The sequence below is a fragment of the Malassezia pachydermatis genome (genome assembly GCF_001278385.1).
Source record: "Malassezia pachydermatis strain CBS 1879 chromosome Unknown scaffold2, whole genome shotgun sequence".
Classification (NCBI taxonomy): domain Eukaryota; kingdom Fungi; phylum Basidiomycota; class Malasseziomycetes; order Malasseziales; family Malasseziaceae; genus Malassezia; species Malassezia pachydermatis.
Genome location: NW_017253139.1, coordinates 1,012,953 through 1,028,363, shown reverse-complemented (window position 1 = coordinate 1,028,363; position 15,411 = coordinate 1,012,953). Strand labels below are relative to the sequence as shown.

General features: G+C 60.6%; 7 protein-coding genes across 7 annotated transcripts; 2 read left to right on the top strand and 5 right to left on the bottom strand.

Moving 5' to 3' along the window:
* Nucleotides 1–14: 14 nt before the first annotated feature.
* Nucleotides 15–949, bottom strand: Malapachy_2576 (acyltransferase-domain-containing protein; the record flags this gene model as incomplete). Its single annotated transcript, XM_018137065.1, has 2 exons — nucleotides 15–723; nucleotides 795–949. 2 exons carry the CDS (start codon nucleotides 947–949, stop codon nucleotides 15–17), a joined length of 864 nt encoding a protein of 287 aa, XP_017993273.1.
* Nucleotides 950–1,106: 157 nt separating this feature from the next.
* On the top strand, nucleotides 1,107–1,406 carry Malapachy_2587 (tim13-translocase of the inner membrane; the record flags this gene model as incomplete). Its single annotated transcript, XM_018137076.1, has 1 exon — nucleotides 1,107–1,406. The coding sequence occupies one exon, from the start codon at nucleotides 1,107–1,109 to the stop codon at nucleotides 1,404–1,406; it is 300 nt and encodes a 99-aa protein (XP_017993004.1).
* An 83-nt stretch (nucleotides 1,407–1,489) lies between these two features.
* Malapachy_2602 (hypothetical protein) lies at nucleotides 1,490–4,663 on the bottom strand (the record flags this gene model as incomplete). Its single annotated transcript, XM_018137090.1, has 1 exon — nucleotides 1,490–4,663. The coding sequence occupies one exon, from the start codon at nucleotides 4,661–4,663 to the stop codon at nucleotides 1,490–1,492; it is 3,174 nt and encodes a 1,057-aa protein (XP_017993121.1).
* A 198-nt stretch (nucleotides 4,664–4,861) lies between these two features.
* Malapachy_2577 (mrg-domain-containing protein) lies at nucleotides 4,862–6,006 on the bottom strand (the record flags this gene model as incomplete). The annotated part of the gene is made up of 3 exons (XM_018137066.1): nucleotides 4,862–5,031; nucleotides 5,057–5,912; nucleotides 5,944–6,006. 3 exons carry the CDS (start codon nucleotides 6,004–6,006, stop codon nucleotides 4,862–4,864), a joined length of 1,089 nt encoding a protein of 362 aa, XP_017993272.1.
* Nucleotides 6,007–6,211: 205 nt separating this feature from the next.
* On the top strand, nucleotides 6,212–7,227 carry Malapachy_2589 (hypothetical protein; the record flags this gene model as incomplete). Its single annotated transcript, XM_018137078.1, has 3 exons — nucleotides 6,212–6,286; nucleotides 6,316–6,474; nucleotides 6,502–7,227. The coding sequence occupies 3 exons, from the start codon at nucleotides 6,212–6,214 to the stop codon at nucleotides 7,225–7,227; spliced, it is 960 nt and encodes a 319-aa protein (XP_017992998.1).
* Nucleotides 7,228–7,296: 69 nt separating this feature from the next.
* Nucleotides 7,297–8,109, bottom strand: Malapachy_2608 (hypothetical protein; the record flags this gene model as incomplete). Its single annotated transcript, XM_018137096.1, has 1 exon — nucleotides 7,297–8,109. One exon carries the CDS (start codon nucleotides 8,107–8,109, stop codon nucleotides 7,297–7,299), a length of 813 nt encoding a protein of 270 aa, XP_017993133.1.
* A 148-nt stretch (nucleotides 8,110–8,257) lies between these two features.
* On the bottom strand, nucleotides 8,258–15,079 carry Malapachy_2573 (carbamoyl-phosphate synthase; the record flags this gene model as incomplete). The annotated part of the gene is made up of 1 exon (XM_018137062.1): nucleotides 8,258–15,079. The coding sequence occupies one exon, from the start codon at nucleotides 15,077–15,079 to the stop codon at nucleotides 8,258–8,260; it is 6,822 nt and encodes a 2,273-aa protein (XP_017993276.1).
* Nucleotides 15,080–15,411: the final 332 nt, after the last annotated feature.

Genomic DNA, 15,411 nt, shown 5'->3' with positions numbered 1-15,411 from the left:
TCTAATGGTATGAATTAAGGAGGAGTCGATGCGCCGTGCACCAATGTCCCCTCCCCTGGCCCGTAGCCATAGTACTCGCGCATTTTTGAGCCGAGCTGCGCCAGCGACGCCCGCAAATGTGCGGCGAGGCGGCTGCGAAGCGCGGCGTAGGTGGGATGATCGCCTGGGCGAAGAGGCGCATTGGTATACAGATGCCCACGTGGCGCATCCACTGGAGGCATCGTTAGGTTTGCGGCAGGATCAGCTTGCCATGCAGCATACGCTTCGGCATAGGGATCGACTTCGATGGGTGCGCCGAACGTGATAGTAATATCAGCCCCAAGGCGAGGCATCCACGTCGGCGGAGCACGTGGCTGTGGCATGATCTGATCAAAGCCAGAAAGCCAGATCGGTACAACGTACGGCAGCTTCGGGCCTTCCAGCACGAGTCGCGACACGCCCCATTTGAAACGGGGTAAGTACGTCGACGTGGACACATTCACACGACCTTCAGGGAAAATGTGGACCCATCGCCCTTCTGCCAGTATGGCCAACGCGTCTTCTATCGCTTTTTGGTAGATGCCATTGCCACGAAACACTTCCAGTGTCTGGCCATGCCGGAAGAACCAGCGGCAGATATCGTTTTTGAAAATGATCTCGCTAGCCCCCAAGCTCCATCGGACGGTACGTTCATCGCGGAAGGTATGGCGAGGCAAACACCCCCACATAACTGGCTCATCCATGCTGCTAGGTGAGTAAGGTAGCAACGTACACAGAAATGTGATTGGCATCTAGCGTGAGTAGAGCAATGATACATACAAGTGACAATACCCCGGCCTTCCTGCATGCGTTCCGGACTGCATAAAAGCTCCGTAAAAGCTTCCGTGCCTTCCACACGCACACGACGACATCCCACGCGTAGAAACGCGCGCGAGAGGGCCGCGACAGTCGGCACCACCGCCTGCTGCATGCTCCCCCGTCGTGACGACACCCGACCCCCGCTCCCTCCACTGTCCCCTCCCCTCACGTCCCTACCAACGCATGTCACGTGCTTGCCTAGGCCAGGGCCAGCGATCGATCCGCGCGGCGTAGCCACCGACGAGAGATCGCATCGAAGTGCGAGCAGTATGGACTTTTCGTCGCTCACCGGCAAGAAAGGCGCTTCGTCCGCCGAGCAAAAAGATGCTATTAAGCAGCGTGTCGCAAACGAGATCGCGATGGCCAACGCGCAGCAGCTGATCGGCAAGGCGACAGACAAGTGCTACCTGAAGTGTGTGACGGCGCCCGGCCAGTCGCTCAGTGGCAAGGAGCAGACGTGCGTGGAGCGCTGCTTGGAGCGCTACTTTGAGGCATTCAACATTGTGAGCGCGACCTATGTGCGCCGCGTTGCTGCGGAACGCGCTACGGGCGCTCTGCAGGAGATGTAACCCGTCACACGGAGAGGACTTACATCCAACGCATGTAGAAAAAAAGGCATGTGGCATTAACACGTACTATAGATAGCAGCCCACTATGGCTGCGGCGTAATCGAGCCTGTGGCCAGCCCAAGATGGTGGGTGGCACTACCGAAAGCCTGACGGGCAGAGTTGTAGTCGTTGCCGTCGTATGCGCCTGCGCCGCCTTCGTCCTCGTCACTCGAGTCGTCCACGCGGTGCACACGCGAAGTCCACGTCGACCGATGACCCTCGTCACTCGAGTCCTCTTCCGTCACCGGGGCGATCGGCTTGGCCACGCGACGTGTATTCGGCGAGGTGGCACGTGGAGGACGTGGAGGTGGATGCAATGAGAGAGGCGCAGGACTGACTGCCGTCTCACGACGCGGCATGCGCGCCGCCGCCTCGGCAGTAATCGACGACGCCAGCACTGCCGGCTCATTCGATACGGGCTCACTTGGGGGAACCACCTTTGCCGACTTTTTCTTCTTCTTAGGAAGTTCCGCGGCGGGCACCGGGGACGCGACGGCGGCCGTCGTCGTTGAGCCGTAGAGCGACGGCATCGATGTGATCGGTGGCTGAGCGTCTTGCAACGTAGTCACAGGCGACGCAGCAGGCGGCACTTGGCCATCAGCCTGCAAGAACGCACGGTACGTCTCCGCCGCATCCGTGCCAACACTCGCGCTGTGAGGCACGGACGCCGCCTCTGTCACGTGCGTCGTAGTCGAAGAGGGTGCGACAGGTTGGCCCAAGTAGGAGAGCGCCGGGGCGATGGTCGTCGTCGTGGATGGCGTCGCAGGCTTGGTCGTTGAGAGCTCGCCCAGGTTGAGATCAAGATGGCCCGTGCCGTCGATCTGGCGATCGACATCCAGCGTGAGTTGGTTCATCTCCGCGGATACATCGCCCTCGATAATCGAGATGTGTTTGTTGCTTGCGGGTGTGCCCTTGGACTTCATGGCCGACTTGAGCGGCGTCGCACGGCCTGACGAGCTCATCGCACTGCGTGGGCGTGCAGGCGCCGACGACAATTCCATGCTGGAGCTGGGCCGTGCCACCCATGAATCTGTCTCAAACTTGCTCGCATTGGTCCCGTACGCGTTGGCATAGCTCGATGGCGCAGGCGGTGGGTGAGCGCCTGCATCCCTCTTCTTCTTCTTCTTGCCCTTCGGCTTCGCCTTGCCGATCTGCTCCGAGCTGCTGCGTGGGCGCAACGTAGCGCCAGCAGACGCAGGACGACCAAGCGAGTCGCCCACCTCGACCGAGTGACGCTGCGACGCCCGCTCACGCAGCACACTCGAGGGTGGGGGGCCTGCACCAATGCCATACGCATCCGACTGCCGCGAGGTTGGGCGCTTGGCAGCCCCTGCCGGAGCAATGCCAGCGCCAATGACACTACGACGAATCGCCTCGTCCAACGCCTGCTCTTCGGCCGTGCGCACAGGCGAGCGAAGACGCTGCAAGCTGCTTCCAGGGCGGTTGTTCACATGGCGCACAACACCGACGTTCGGCTCGTCATCACTGCTCTCACCGCCCTGCGTCCATCGCGTCCTCGACGAGCGCGAGGCGCGACCGCCATGCGTACGTTCTGTCATCGGCGAGAAAAGAGAGTCCGTGCCACCACGATGCCCCAGCGACGACTTGGTCTCGCCCCGCAGATCCGAGCGGAAGAGGTTCGATACACGCGAGAAAAAGCCGCCACCGCCACCGCTAGCGCCGCCGTGGCTGCTCGAGCGCTGGTGACGCGGACGACGCCAGCCATCGTCGTCCGAGTCCGAGTCGTTGTCTGCGTAGTTACGGCGGCGCGTAGGTCGGTACACCACCGACGTATCCGCGGTGCTAGCTACTTCATCGTTTGCCTGGTGCATAAACAGGCGTGGCGCTGTCGGCACGCCGCCAGGCACCGTCGGCGCAACGAATCCATCGCGAGCATGCTCCAAGTTGAGGCGTGGCGCACTTGGTACACCGCCAGGCACTTGCGGTAGGTTCGCTGCCCCACTCGCAAACGACATGCTCGACGAAGAGCGGTGCTGCGACTTCTTGCGTGGCTTGGCTTCATTAAGGGCCGATGCACTGCTAGCGCGCTCCATACGAGGTCGGCGCGAGCGCGATCGTGGACGCGGCACATCATCTTGAGGAAGGCCCGGCACTTCCTTGGTGGCGTACGCATACGGGTCCTGGGCATACATATCCGCCTGGGGCTCGGGTGTCATGAACGTCTCGCGCCCAGACACGTAGCCATCCTGCGCGTAGGACGGGTCGTGGTAGGCTGGCTGTTCCGTTTGGTAGACAGGCTGCTCCGTCTGGTACGCATCGCCATACCGCGCATACTCCTGGCTGTACGATGGGTACGCATCCTGCGCATCCTGCGCTGGCTGTGCGTACGACGCATAAGCCTCCTGCCCTGGCTGTGTATAGGCGACCTGCCCTGGCTGCGCGTAAGCTTCCTGGCCATACGCTGCGTAGGCATCCTGCGGCGGCACATCGGCAGGCGCCATCCCCGGCTCTGGTGACATATAGCCCGTCGTGTCCGTGTCAGGCAAGAAAATGTTCTGTGAGGCGCCCTGGCTGTACGTCGTCATCGGCTGCGCTTGCGACATGGAAGTATGCGGCGTCACAGGTACAGGGGCGACGGGGATGTCCGCGTCAAAGGAGTCCAGGTACATGAGCATGTTGCGTGCCGAATCCATCATGGCCGCGCCCATATCGCCCAGCGTCTTGGCACGCATCATAAACGCTTCTTTGAACGTCCGACGCTTAACACCAATCAGCGCTGCCGTCTCGTTCGCCAAGGTCTGTTCACAGGCCTGAAGCTCGCGCTCCGTATCCGCAATACGCGCCTGGTATTCCTCTTCGCCCTTGATCATCTCCCACCGCGACGGCTTTTTCTGACTGTACTTGATGATACGGTTCATCAAAATGTCACGGTCACGCACAATGCTGCGAATGCTCTGCTCGCGGTCCAACATATCCTTGAGCGAGTCGCGGTACTGATGCAGCGCCTGCGAATAGGTCTTTTGCGCATTCGCCGCGGCTTCCAGCATGTGAGCCACGGCTCCTGTCGCCTCGTCCAAGTCAGGCGTCTCACTCAAGCCCCATGCATGCAACGACGATGCCGCGGAGATCGCGGCGGATGTCGCAGTGAGCATGTCATCCACATATGTCTTCTCTGTCTTGATGAGCGTCTGCAACGCGCGGCTGTCTGTCGCCGGCGTGCGTGGCTGGTTCCGATCGAGCTGTACGTTCAAGCTCATCGTGCCAAGTGGCAACAAACGTCGTCCGGCGGCAGTGCGAACGCGTGCCTCGGGCGCGCGATCGAGGTTTCCAGCATGCCATTCGGCCGACAAACAAAATCGACAGGCAAGGCCCATGCACGCGCACATGCCCCGCAGGGCAGGGGCAACGAGGGCCGCCGACGTAAGCGATGCACACCGCTGCGACTTGGACCAGTTCTATATAGCACTAAGGCGGTGGTACGCAGGGCTTGGGTCTTCGTACTCTGGCACAAACAAGCGGTCCTTTTCTTTCGCTAGGAAGGCAAGGAACTCGTTGACGTGCTCACGAAGAATCGCAATAGAGTCTGCATCCATCGTGGTATGAGAGACAATGCTGGGCAGGTTGACTGCATAAGTAGAGTAGGTACGTACCAAAAAGACGCAATAGATGCTCGGCACCGTACAAGGCACTGGCCTCCAGCTCGGTCAGCGTGGAGGGGGGGGCAGGGGCGGGGGAAGGTGTGCCCTCGTCCTTCGCGGCAGAGGCCTTGGTACGTCCACGTCGGCCACCACCCGGCTTGGCCGCCGCAATTTCCGTCTGGACGTCACCGTCGCCCATCTTGGGCCCATGCCGTTTGCGCATTTCGACATATTGCGGCCGTTCAAAGCGGTACAGAAGGTTTTGCGCCAGGCTCTTATCAAAGTACAGCTTCAAACCAGCCAACACTTCCGTGAGCACCGCGGGCGACCGCGCCCGCGTGGTCGCCTTGGCCTTCGATTGGTAGTACGCTGCATAGTCGTCCAAAATCTGTTTTACGTTGGGCTGGCGTGGGAGAGGGACCAATTGCTCTTTGCGTGTGACATTTTCCCAATCATCGACCAGCTGCGCCTTGAGAGGTTCTGGTATGGTCAGACGCAGATCAGGACGCTTGTCTTGCTCGTCGGCATCGGCGGACTCACGGCTGCGCTTGGACCCACGGCTCGTTGATGTCGCAGGGGAGCCATTTGTCGGTGTGCCGGCTTTGCGGATGTCCGCCTTGGCACGCGATGCCTGTTCCTTCTCGGCGGCCTGCGCGGCGGCCACAGCAGCTGCTGCAGCCGCCTCAGCCTTTTGGGCGTCAACTAGGGCTTTTTGCCGTGCGAGATTTTCTTCATTGTATTTCAAGAGACGCGTCTGCGGGACCCATTCGTCCCAGGTCTTTTTCCAGCCTTGGTAATGGACGAAATAATGCGGGCCTGTCGCGCCATTCTGGTTTTCATCGCCTTTCCATTCCTCGGCCATGAGGATCTAGTGTGAGAATACACTGCGATGCACCTACCTTGGCCTGGTAAATTAAGGGGCCATGAAAACATAGCACCTTTTCGTCCTGCTGATACTGCATCGCGCCCGCCTGCGTGCCTGCCGATAGGGCTCCTGAACCGACGTTGGATGGTGAGCGTAGCCCTCCACTGCTGCGCCTGCCACGTGCAGTGGAGGGCCGGGGCCCGTTGACCGCTGGCCCACGCGCACCCACACGGCAGGACGTGGAGGCGAGGTGCCCTGCGGCCGCGAGCGGCGGTGCCCTGTGTGCCTGCCTTTTTGCGATCATGGACCATATCAAGAACTTTACCGCAAGTGTGCAGCCGTTTGGCCAGAAGATTTCGGAACGTTTCGGCACGCTGGTACGTCCCCTCAAAGCTAACAAAGGCAGAACCAGCAAGCGCGCGAGCGTCTCGGTCATGCCGACGATCTCACTGAGCTTCCAGAAGAGTACAAGCAGCTGGAGCAGCGAGTGGATGCTATGAAGCACGTGCACCAGACGATGATGCGCACCATCAAGACGTACGAGAACGAGGCGTATGACTACCCTGTATGTACCTGACTGGACTGACCATAGCACCATCTGCAAGAGTCTGTGACGCACGGTGCTCAGTCGCTGAGCCACACGCTCTCGTCGTGGGCGGCGCAGGCGACGAAGCACACGAGTCTGCCGCAGGTCCACGCCACGAGCGCGCCGCCGTCGTACTCGCGCACGCTGAGCCATGCCATTTCGCGCAGTGCTACCGAGTCGGCGATTGAGCTGGGCAAGGGCCCGCAGCAGGTGCCGGCGAGCATGGGCGGTGAGATGGTCGCTACGCCCGAGAGCAAGCTGGCAGAGCTGCTGCAGCGCTTTGCCGTGGCCGAGGATGTAGTGGGCAGCGCACGTTTGAAGCAGGACAGGACGATTGTCGACCACTTTATCTTGGTGTGGAACTCGTTTGGGAACCAGATCAACTTGGCCGTCAAAGCGCGTCAGCAAGTGCGGGATGCGCGCCTGCACCTGGACGGTTGGCGTGGCCACCTCAAGTCGGCGGAGCAGAGCAACACGGCTACGGCGAAGCTGGACCAGTACCGCAACGAGGTGGAGCAGGCGGAAGACAAGCTGGTGAGTGCGACGGAAGAAGCGATCAGTCTCATGAAGACGGTGCTTGACAACCCGGAGCCGATCAAGGCGCTGGTCTCGCTGGTGCAGGCGCAGCTAGAGTACCACCGCGAGGCGGCCAACACGCTGGAGACGGTGGAGATGCAGATGAAGGAGATCGCCAGCAAGGTGGAAGACGATTTCCGGTCGTCGCGGGAGTAGCATGGATCGTTGCGTGTCATAGCTAGTATTGTCGTAAGAAAAATCCATGCCTGGAGAGACTACATAAGCCTACGCAGATTGGTGCGTCATCGAAGCGGGGGGGATATCAAAGAGGGCCAGGGTATGTGGTGCGCCGAGCAGAAGGAAGAACACCACAGAGAAGGTGCGAGAGGTGATCACAATCCACACGTGGAAGTCACGTAGCTCTTCAGCGTAGCTGTAGATCACAAGGAACATGAGTTGCAAGCACATGAGCATGTACACGTTCAAGAGATCGTACGTGATATGTACGGAAGTTGGGGCTGCAGCGGCCGAGCGTGAGGCTTTGGCACGGGGTGGGCCGCCTAGGCACGACATGGCCCACGCAAGGAGCCCCGGCTCGGCTTCCAGGCGATGGCTGTAGTGTGTCCACACACGGGAGAGCTGCGCATGGTACAGCACCCACTGCAGGCATAGGAGCAGGTACATGAGGGTATAAAGTGGGCGTATGTACACGGTTGGCAGCATAGCGATCCAGCCCAGGGCCGAAAGGCGCATGTACGATGCCCAGGACGCTGGTAAGCGTGTCGTCGCTGTTGCGTCTAGAGTGCGGATGTATCGGTAGAGCATATACATACACAGACCTAGCGTGCCTTGCGCACAGATAAGGTCCATCATACGTAGAAAATGGACCCAGTCATGCTGGTGCCAACGTACATACAGGGCCAGAGTATGTAGACCTGCCACGAGCGTCGCGTACGCACGAAGCCACCGAGCACGTGGCGTCATGTAGGTGCGAGCCGAGAGCAACAACGTCGTGAGGGCCAACAAGTAGGTGTACACATGGATACAGCGCATGTAGGCCGCTGGCCATGGCACTGTAGCCGTGGCCCGCAATGCCATCGACGTAAGGACCCGTTCGCTGTCCAGCGGCGACGCGACGTCGCTATTTCCTTCGCTTAGTCATCACCAGCCAGAGGCCTCAGGTACGAACGGAGCAAGGGGAAAAGGGGTGCAGTTCAAGCTATCTCGGTCGCTCTCTCTAACCACATTACGTGCGCGGGTTCGTGTGCAAGACCATCGCAAGGAGGGCCATGCGCACAAACAGACCGCAGCGCATCTGGCGGAAGTACGCCGCACGCTTAATATCAAAGTCCACTTCGGGATCGATTTCGTCCACACGCGGCAGAGGGTGCAATACCACCATGTCCGCCTTGGCCCGAGCCAGGACATCGTTGTTCACAATGTACGAGCCCTTCACGGCCTCGTACTCCTCAGGCGAGGCGAAGCGCTCCTTCTGGATACGGGTCACGTACAGCACATCCGTCTTGCCCAGCACTTCGTCCAGGTTCGCCGTCTCGTACATCGGCACACCCAGCTTGGTCAGCTCACGCACGACTTCGCGCGGCATCGCCAACGACGGCGGGCTCACAAAGTTCACTGTAACGCCATAGAGCGACAGCAAACGCACGAGCGAGTGCGTCGTACGGCCGTTCTTCAGGTCACCCAGCAACGTCACAGTCAAGCCGGTAACGGTACCCAGCTCCTCACGGATGGTGAACACGTCCAGCAGCGCCTGCGTCGGGTGCTCACCCACGCCGTCACCTGCGTTGAGGATCGGCACAGGCGAGTACTTCGCCGCTTCCTGCGAAGAGCCCACGGCCGGGTGACGCAACACAATCACGTCGCTGTAGCAGCCGAGCGTACGCACTGTATCGGCCAGCGTCTCGCCCTTGGCCACCGACGAGCGTGCCGTGTTGATCGTCACGACCTGACCACCGCAACGCAGCATCGCCGCCTCAAACGACGAAGAGGTGCGCGTCGACTCCTCGTAGAACAGCGTGCTCATCACGCAGCCCTGCAGCACATTCAGGACACCATGCCGTTCGACCATGAACCGCATCTCCTGCGCCACAGCAAAGAGCGCATGCAAATCGTCGCGACTGAACTGCTTCACCGACAAAATGTGACGGCGCGAGAACGAGGGGCTGTACATCTCCACGCGCGTCGGCGGTGCAGGCCCTGCAGCAGGCTCCAAACGGAACTCGTCAAGCTGCGACAGCGGACGCACACCCAGCGCACGCTTGCGCGGCGAGCGCAGCGCCAGCGACGGCGAGAGCGGCGCATCCACCGCCGGGCGCGGCTCGCCCGAGCCCAGCGCAGTGGCAGGCGTCGCCAGCACCGTCGACTTGACCGGCATGTATCCACTCACATTCGAGCCGACCAACGCCTCGTGGAGCGAGCGGCCATCCAGCACAATGGTACGGCCACGCATCTGTACACGACCAATCATACCACGCACCGAGGCCGCATCCAGCGGCGACCAGCCTTCGCGGTGGTCGTCGCGCACGATACGGTCAATTTCCGCAGAGACGAGTGTGTCAGGCTGTTCGGGCAGGCCAAAGATGGAGCGCGGGGCCGTGCACATCTTCGCCTCGATGTCCTCCACACGCAAACGGCCATCGTGGACGGCGTTGAGCACGAGGTGGATTGCATCGTCCACACCTGCCGTCGGCGCCACCTCGTGGCCCAGCTGCTCGGCCATCAAGTAGGGCAGCGCACCAACCGAGAGCACATCCACCTGGTCCAAGCTCTCCCAGAGCGCCTTTTGGTCGTCTGGGCTCGGAAGACACGTGGCGGCTGGGTACATGTCCGTAGCGAAGAACAGGGCGTAGATCGGCACGTCGCACGTGACTTTCAGGCCCTTGGCCTTGGAGAGCGCAATGAGCTGCACGTCCTCGGCGCTGCGCACGTTGGTAACGTGGAGCGGGCGGTTGTGCAGGCTCGCGAGAAGCAGCATCGAAGCGAGGTCCGAGCCATTGGCATCGGTTGCGATGAGCTTGTCCTCCGGCCAGTGCGCAAAGTAGCTCGCGACGACGGCAGGGCGAGAACTGTGCTCGCGCATAGCGTCCTGGAACGAAATGAAGAGCACACGCACGCGTGGGGCGAGCGAAGGCAGCTCGTCCACGTTCATCGGCGAGGCGAGAAGCGAGAGCGAGATGTCGACAGCACACTGACCCTCCATCGCCGCTTCAGCGGTGGCCAGCGAAGCATCGTCGACAATGGCATTGTCACGGCCCGCCGACGCAAAGAGGATCGATGTGAAGCCCGCGCGCGCCGCTGTGCGGGTGTACGACAACACACTCGACGACGCCGGCGAGGGGAGCAGACCCGGCAAGAGCACCAGGCCAGGGAACGTGCACGTGACGTGCGAGGTCTTCGCATCGATCGGGAGAATCTCAAACGTGCTGCCTTGGCGACGGTGCATGGCGAGGGCCTCGACAAACAGCTTGGCGTTCTTGATGTTGGTCAGCAGCGGGATCGAGCGGTCAATGGCCAGACGACGGGCACGGTAGCCCATCGACGTGAACGACGAGGGACGGCGGTACTTGTTCTTGCTGGGCAGCGAAATGAACAGCGAGCTCAGACCCTGCGTCAAGTGCGTCAGCAGCGAGTACGACGACTTGCTGTTCTCCTCGCCACGCCAGTCGTCGTCTTCCGGCAGGGCCTCCAGGTGGATGACCGGAATGCCGTGCTCCGTGTAAAAGTCGGCCGTACCCGACGAGCCATACAGTGTAAATCCAAGCTCGTGGAGCGTGCGCACCGACGGCAAGAGCTCTTGCTTCTCGCTGAACGAGCCGACACTCAGCAGCACGTTCTGCGTAGGAAGACGGATGCCCGAGGCGAGCATTGCACGCAAGTACGCCTCGTACTTGTTGCGGCCAAAGCATGCGACTTCACCGGTCGACGCCATCTCCACGCCGAGAATCGGATCGGCGCCGCTCAGACGCGAGAAGGAGAACTGCGGGACCTTGATGCCGACATAGTCCTTCGGCATCGTGACCTTCGGGTACGGCTCCACGGCCAAGTCCATCATCGCACACGTCGCCATCTCAATCGCGTCAATGCCAGTGACCTTCGACACGAAGGGGAACGAACGCGCCGCACGCACATTGCACTCAATGACCTTGATCTCGTTGTTCTTCGCAATGAACTGGATGTTGCACGGACCGGTGACGTTGAGCGCCTCGACAATCTTGCTCGTAGCCACCTCAATACGGTGCACCGTCTCTGGCTCCAAGTCCTGCGGCGGGAGAATGAGCGTAGCGTCACCCGAGTGCACACCGGCATTCTCCACGTGCTCGGAAATGTAGTGCATAATGAGCTTGCCGTCCTTGGCCACAGCGTCCATCTCAATCTCCTTGGCGCCCTCGAGGTACTTGGTAATCACCACCGGGTGCTCACGGTTGATCGCCGCGGCTTGCGACAGATAGTTGCTGAGGTCCTCCGCAGAGTACACGACGTTCATCGCGGCACCACTCAGCACGTACGATGGACGGACCAGTACAGGGTAGCCGAAGCGCGCGCACGTTGCGTACGCATCCTCCAGCGACGTGAGCTCCTTCCACATCGGCTGGTCCACACCAAGACGGTCCAGCATGCGCGAGAACTTGTAGCGGTTCTCGGCATTGTCGATCATCTCAGGCGACGTGCCCAGCACCTTGACACCCTGGCGGTGGAGCGGCAACGCAATGTTGTTCGGCGTCTGACCACCCATGGAAATCACCACACCCGACGACTGCTCGAGCTCGTAAATGTCCATAACGGTTTCGAGCGAGATGTTCTCAAAGTACAGACGATCCGCCTCGTCGTAGTCGGTCGAGACCGTCTCGGGGTTGTAGTTGACCATGACCGTCTTGAAGCCCTTGCTGCGCAGCGTGCGGATCGCACGCACAGCACACCAATCGAACTCGACAGAGGAACCGATACGGTACACACCCGAGCCAAGCACCATCACACCCTTGTCGTCGAACGACAAGTCGTGCTCCACGGCATTGTACGTCATGTACAGGTAGTTGGTGTGCGCAGGGAACTCGGCCGCGACGGTATCGATCTGCTTCACAAACGGCGTGATGCCCAGCTCCTGACGACGACGACGCACAGCCAGCTCGGCGCTCGCGGTGCACTTGGCAATCTGCTTGTCGGAGAAACCGTGCTGCTTCGCGAGACGCAGCAGGGCCATAGGCAGCTGCGACGTGCTGTGCTGCTCCATCGCCGAGGCCGTGGTCATAATGCCCTGCAGCTTGCTAAGGAACCAGCGGTCAATATTCGACATGGCGTGAATCTCGTCGACCGAGTAGCCCTTGGCCATCGCATTGGCAATCGCGAAAATACGGCGGTCCGTCGGACGCTCCAATTCCTCGTCAATGTCAGCGTCCTCCACATGGTCGTTCACGCCAAAGCCTTCAAACGAGGGGTCGACAGATCGAATGGCCTTTTGGATACTCTCTTCAAACGTACGGCCAATCGCCATGACTTCACCGACACTCTTCATGCTGCTACCGAGCTTCGAGCTGACACGCATAAACTTGCGCAGGTCCCAGCGTGGGATCTTGGTCACGACATAGTCCAAGCTGGGCTCGAAGCACGCCGACGTCTCGCGCGTCACCGAGTTGCGCAGCTCGTTCAGCGGGATGTTCAGACCGAGCTTCGCGGCGACAAACGCCAACGGGTAGCCCGTCGCCTTGGAGGCCAGCGCGGACGAACGCGAGAGACGCGCGTTCACCTCGATAATGCAGTACTCACGCGAAAGGGGGTTCAGCGCATACTGGATGTTGCACTCACCCACGACGCCCAAATGACGGATGACATTCACCGCTGTCGTACGCAGCATATTGTAGTCTTCGTCCGAGAGCGTCTGACTCGGCGCAATCACGATCGAGTCACCCGTGTGCACACCCAGCGGATCAAAGTTCTCCATGTTACACACCGTAATGCAGTTGTTGCGGCAGTCACGCACAACTTCGTACTCGACCTCTTTCCAGCCCTTCATACTCTTCTCGACCAGCACCTGCGGACTGTTCGCAAACGCCGTGTTGCACAGGCGACGCAGCTCGTCCTCGTTCTTCGCAAAGCCGGAGCCAAGACCACCCAGAGCAAAGGCTGCACGCACAATCACCGGGAACCCAATCGAGCGCGCAGCCGTCAGCGCCTCGTCCCAGTTGTTCGCACTCGCCGAGGGCGCGCATCGCTCGCCAATCTCTTCCATGGCCTTCGCGAACAAGTCACGGTCCTCTGTCGTGATGATGGTCTCGATCGGCGTACCGAGGTTGCGCACACCCAGACCTGCCAACTCGTCCTTGATCTTGATACCGACATTGAGCGCCGTCTGACCACCGAACGTGCAGTAGATACCATCAGGGCGCTCGTGACGCAGCACCTTGAGCACAAACTCGGGCGTCACAGGCAAAAAGTACACCTTATCGGCCAGACCCGCCGACGTCTGGATCGTCGCAATGTTCGGGTTGATGAGCACGGTATAAATGCCTTCTTCTTTCAGCGCCTTGATGGCCTGCGAGCCACTGTAGTCAAACTCACCAGCCTGGCCAATGCTCAGACCACCCGAACCAAGCACCAGCACCTTCTTGGGGTGCAGACGCGGGTGGGCAGCCTCATGCTCTTCCCAACGGCCACCAGGGAACGCCACAGCGCCATGCGAGGCCGTCATGCCGCCATCCTTGTGACGCACAGCGGCATTGTCCACGACAGAGCGGATGAACACATCAAAGAGGTACTCGGTATCACGCGGGCCAGCCGTGCTTTCGGGGTGGAACTGTACACTAAAGTACGGCGCCGTCTCGCAGTAAATACCTTCGTTCGAGCCATCGTTGGCGTTGACAAACAACTCCTTCCAGCCGGAGGGAAGCGAACGCGCATCCACAGCGTAACCGTGGTTCTGCGATGTGATATAGCAGCGGCCCGAGAGCTGGTCCGTGCACGGAATGTTCTGGCCACGGTTGCCGTACTTCATCTTGATGGTACGTGCGCCGGCCGCGAGAGAGAGAATCTGGTGACCGAGACAGATACCAAACACAGGTACGACATCGTTCGTGCGCTGGATAAACGCACGCACGCGCTCCACCGTCTCCATGCACTGCGTAGGATCGCCAGGACCGTTCGAGAGGAAAAGACCGTCAAACGGCTCCGTCTCGTTGAGAATGTCGTAGTTGTACGGCACCACCTTCAATTCCACGCCACGTGACGTGAAGCAACGAACTTGGTTCCGCTTCATGCCCATATCGAGCGCCAGCACACGAATGCCACGGCCTGACGCATGGACCAACGCAGGCTCGTTGGCCATACGCAAGCCGGCCGGCTGCGTGTCCTGGGGCGTATACAGCATCGGGGTCCTCGTCGAGACACGCGAGACAAGGTGATCGCCATTCGGGTCGTGCCACTCCACAGGGAGCAGACGCGAACGGAGCTCGAGCTCTGGCGAAGAGCGCGGGTCCACCGCCAGCATGCGCGCAAGCATGCTGCCCTTCGTACGAATGCGCTTGGTCAGCGCACGCGTGTCGATACCGTAGACGGCCGGCACGCCATTTTCCTTGAGCCAGTCGCTCAAGCCTGAGGCGGCCAGGTAGTGGCTGAATTCGTGGCTGTAGTAGGCCACCACCAGACCAGCGACGTGGATGCGCGACGACTCAAACGGCGCCTTGAAGTGCGGAAATTCGTTCTCCTGCGGGCGCGCAGGCACACCGTAGTTGCCAATCAGGGGGTATGTCAGTACGAGGATCTGGCCCTCGTACGACGGGTCAGTGAGCGACTCGACGTAGCCCACCATACCAGTCTGGAAAACACACTCGCCGGAAATGCTCTTGCCTTCCGCACCGAAGCTAATACCGCGGTACTCCGTCTTGTCAGCCAGCTCCAGCACCATCGTCGAGGAAGCTTCATGACCGATCGGCGCCGACGTCGCTGGCGGCGCGGGTGAGGGGGCGCGCGATGGCACTTGGTCGGCCAGCGCAGCACGAAGCGACGGCGCAATGGCAGGCGCCGCTGCTCCTGCCCCGTTCGTAGACACGCCAGACATTGCAACCAAAGATAGCAATGAAGTGTGAGTAGATCTACTTCCTGGTCCACCACAACCTCGTTCGCTACTAGTCGACGTCGGCTCAAGAGACAACGTCCAAAAGTATCGCCGGTTTAGTTGATGGGGCGCAGGGAGGACTCGAAAAAAAAATCTCGAGCGCGGAAAAATGGCGCGGCGTCCTCGCGCAGCGGTCGGCGAAAATTGGGTCAGCATACGTAAGCACCATACCCAACGTGGCTACGTCAACGTGGCAAGAGCGAGCCACGCTACGAGGGAGGCCAGCCCACGGGCGATGTCATGGAGCATAGCAGCGGCAAAAGCTCGCGCTAGCC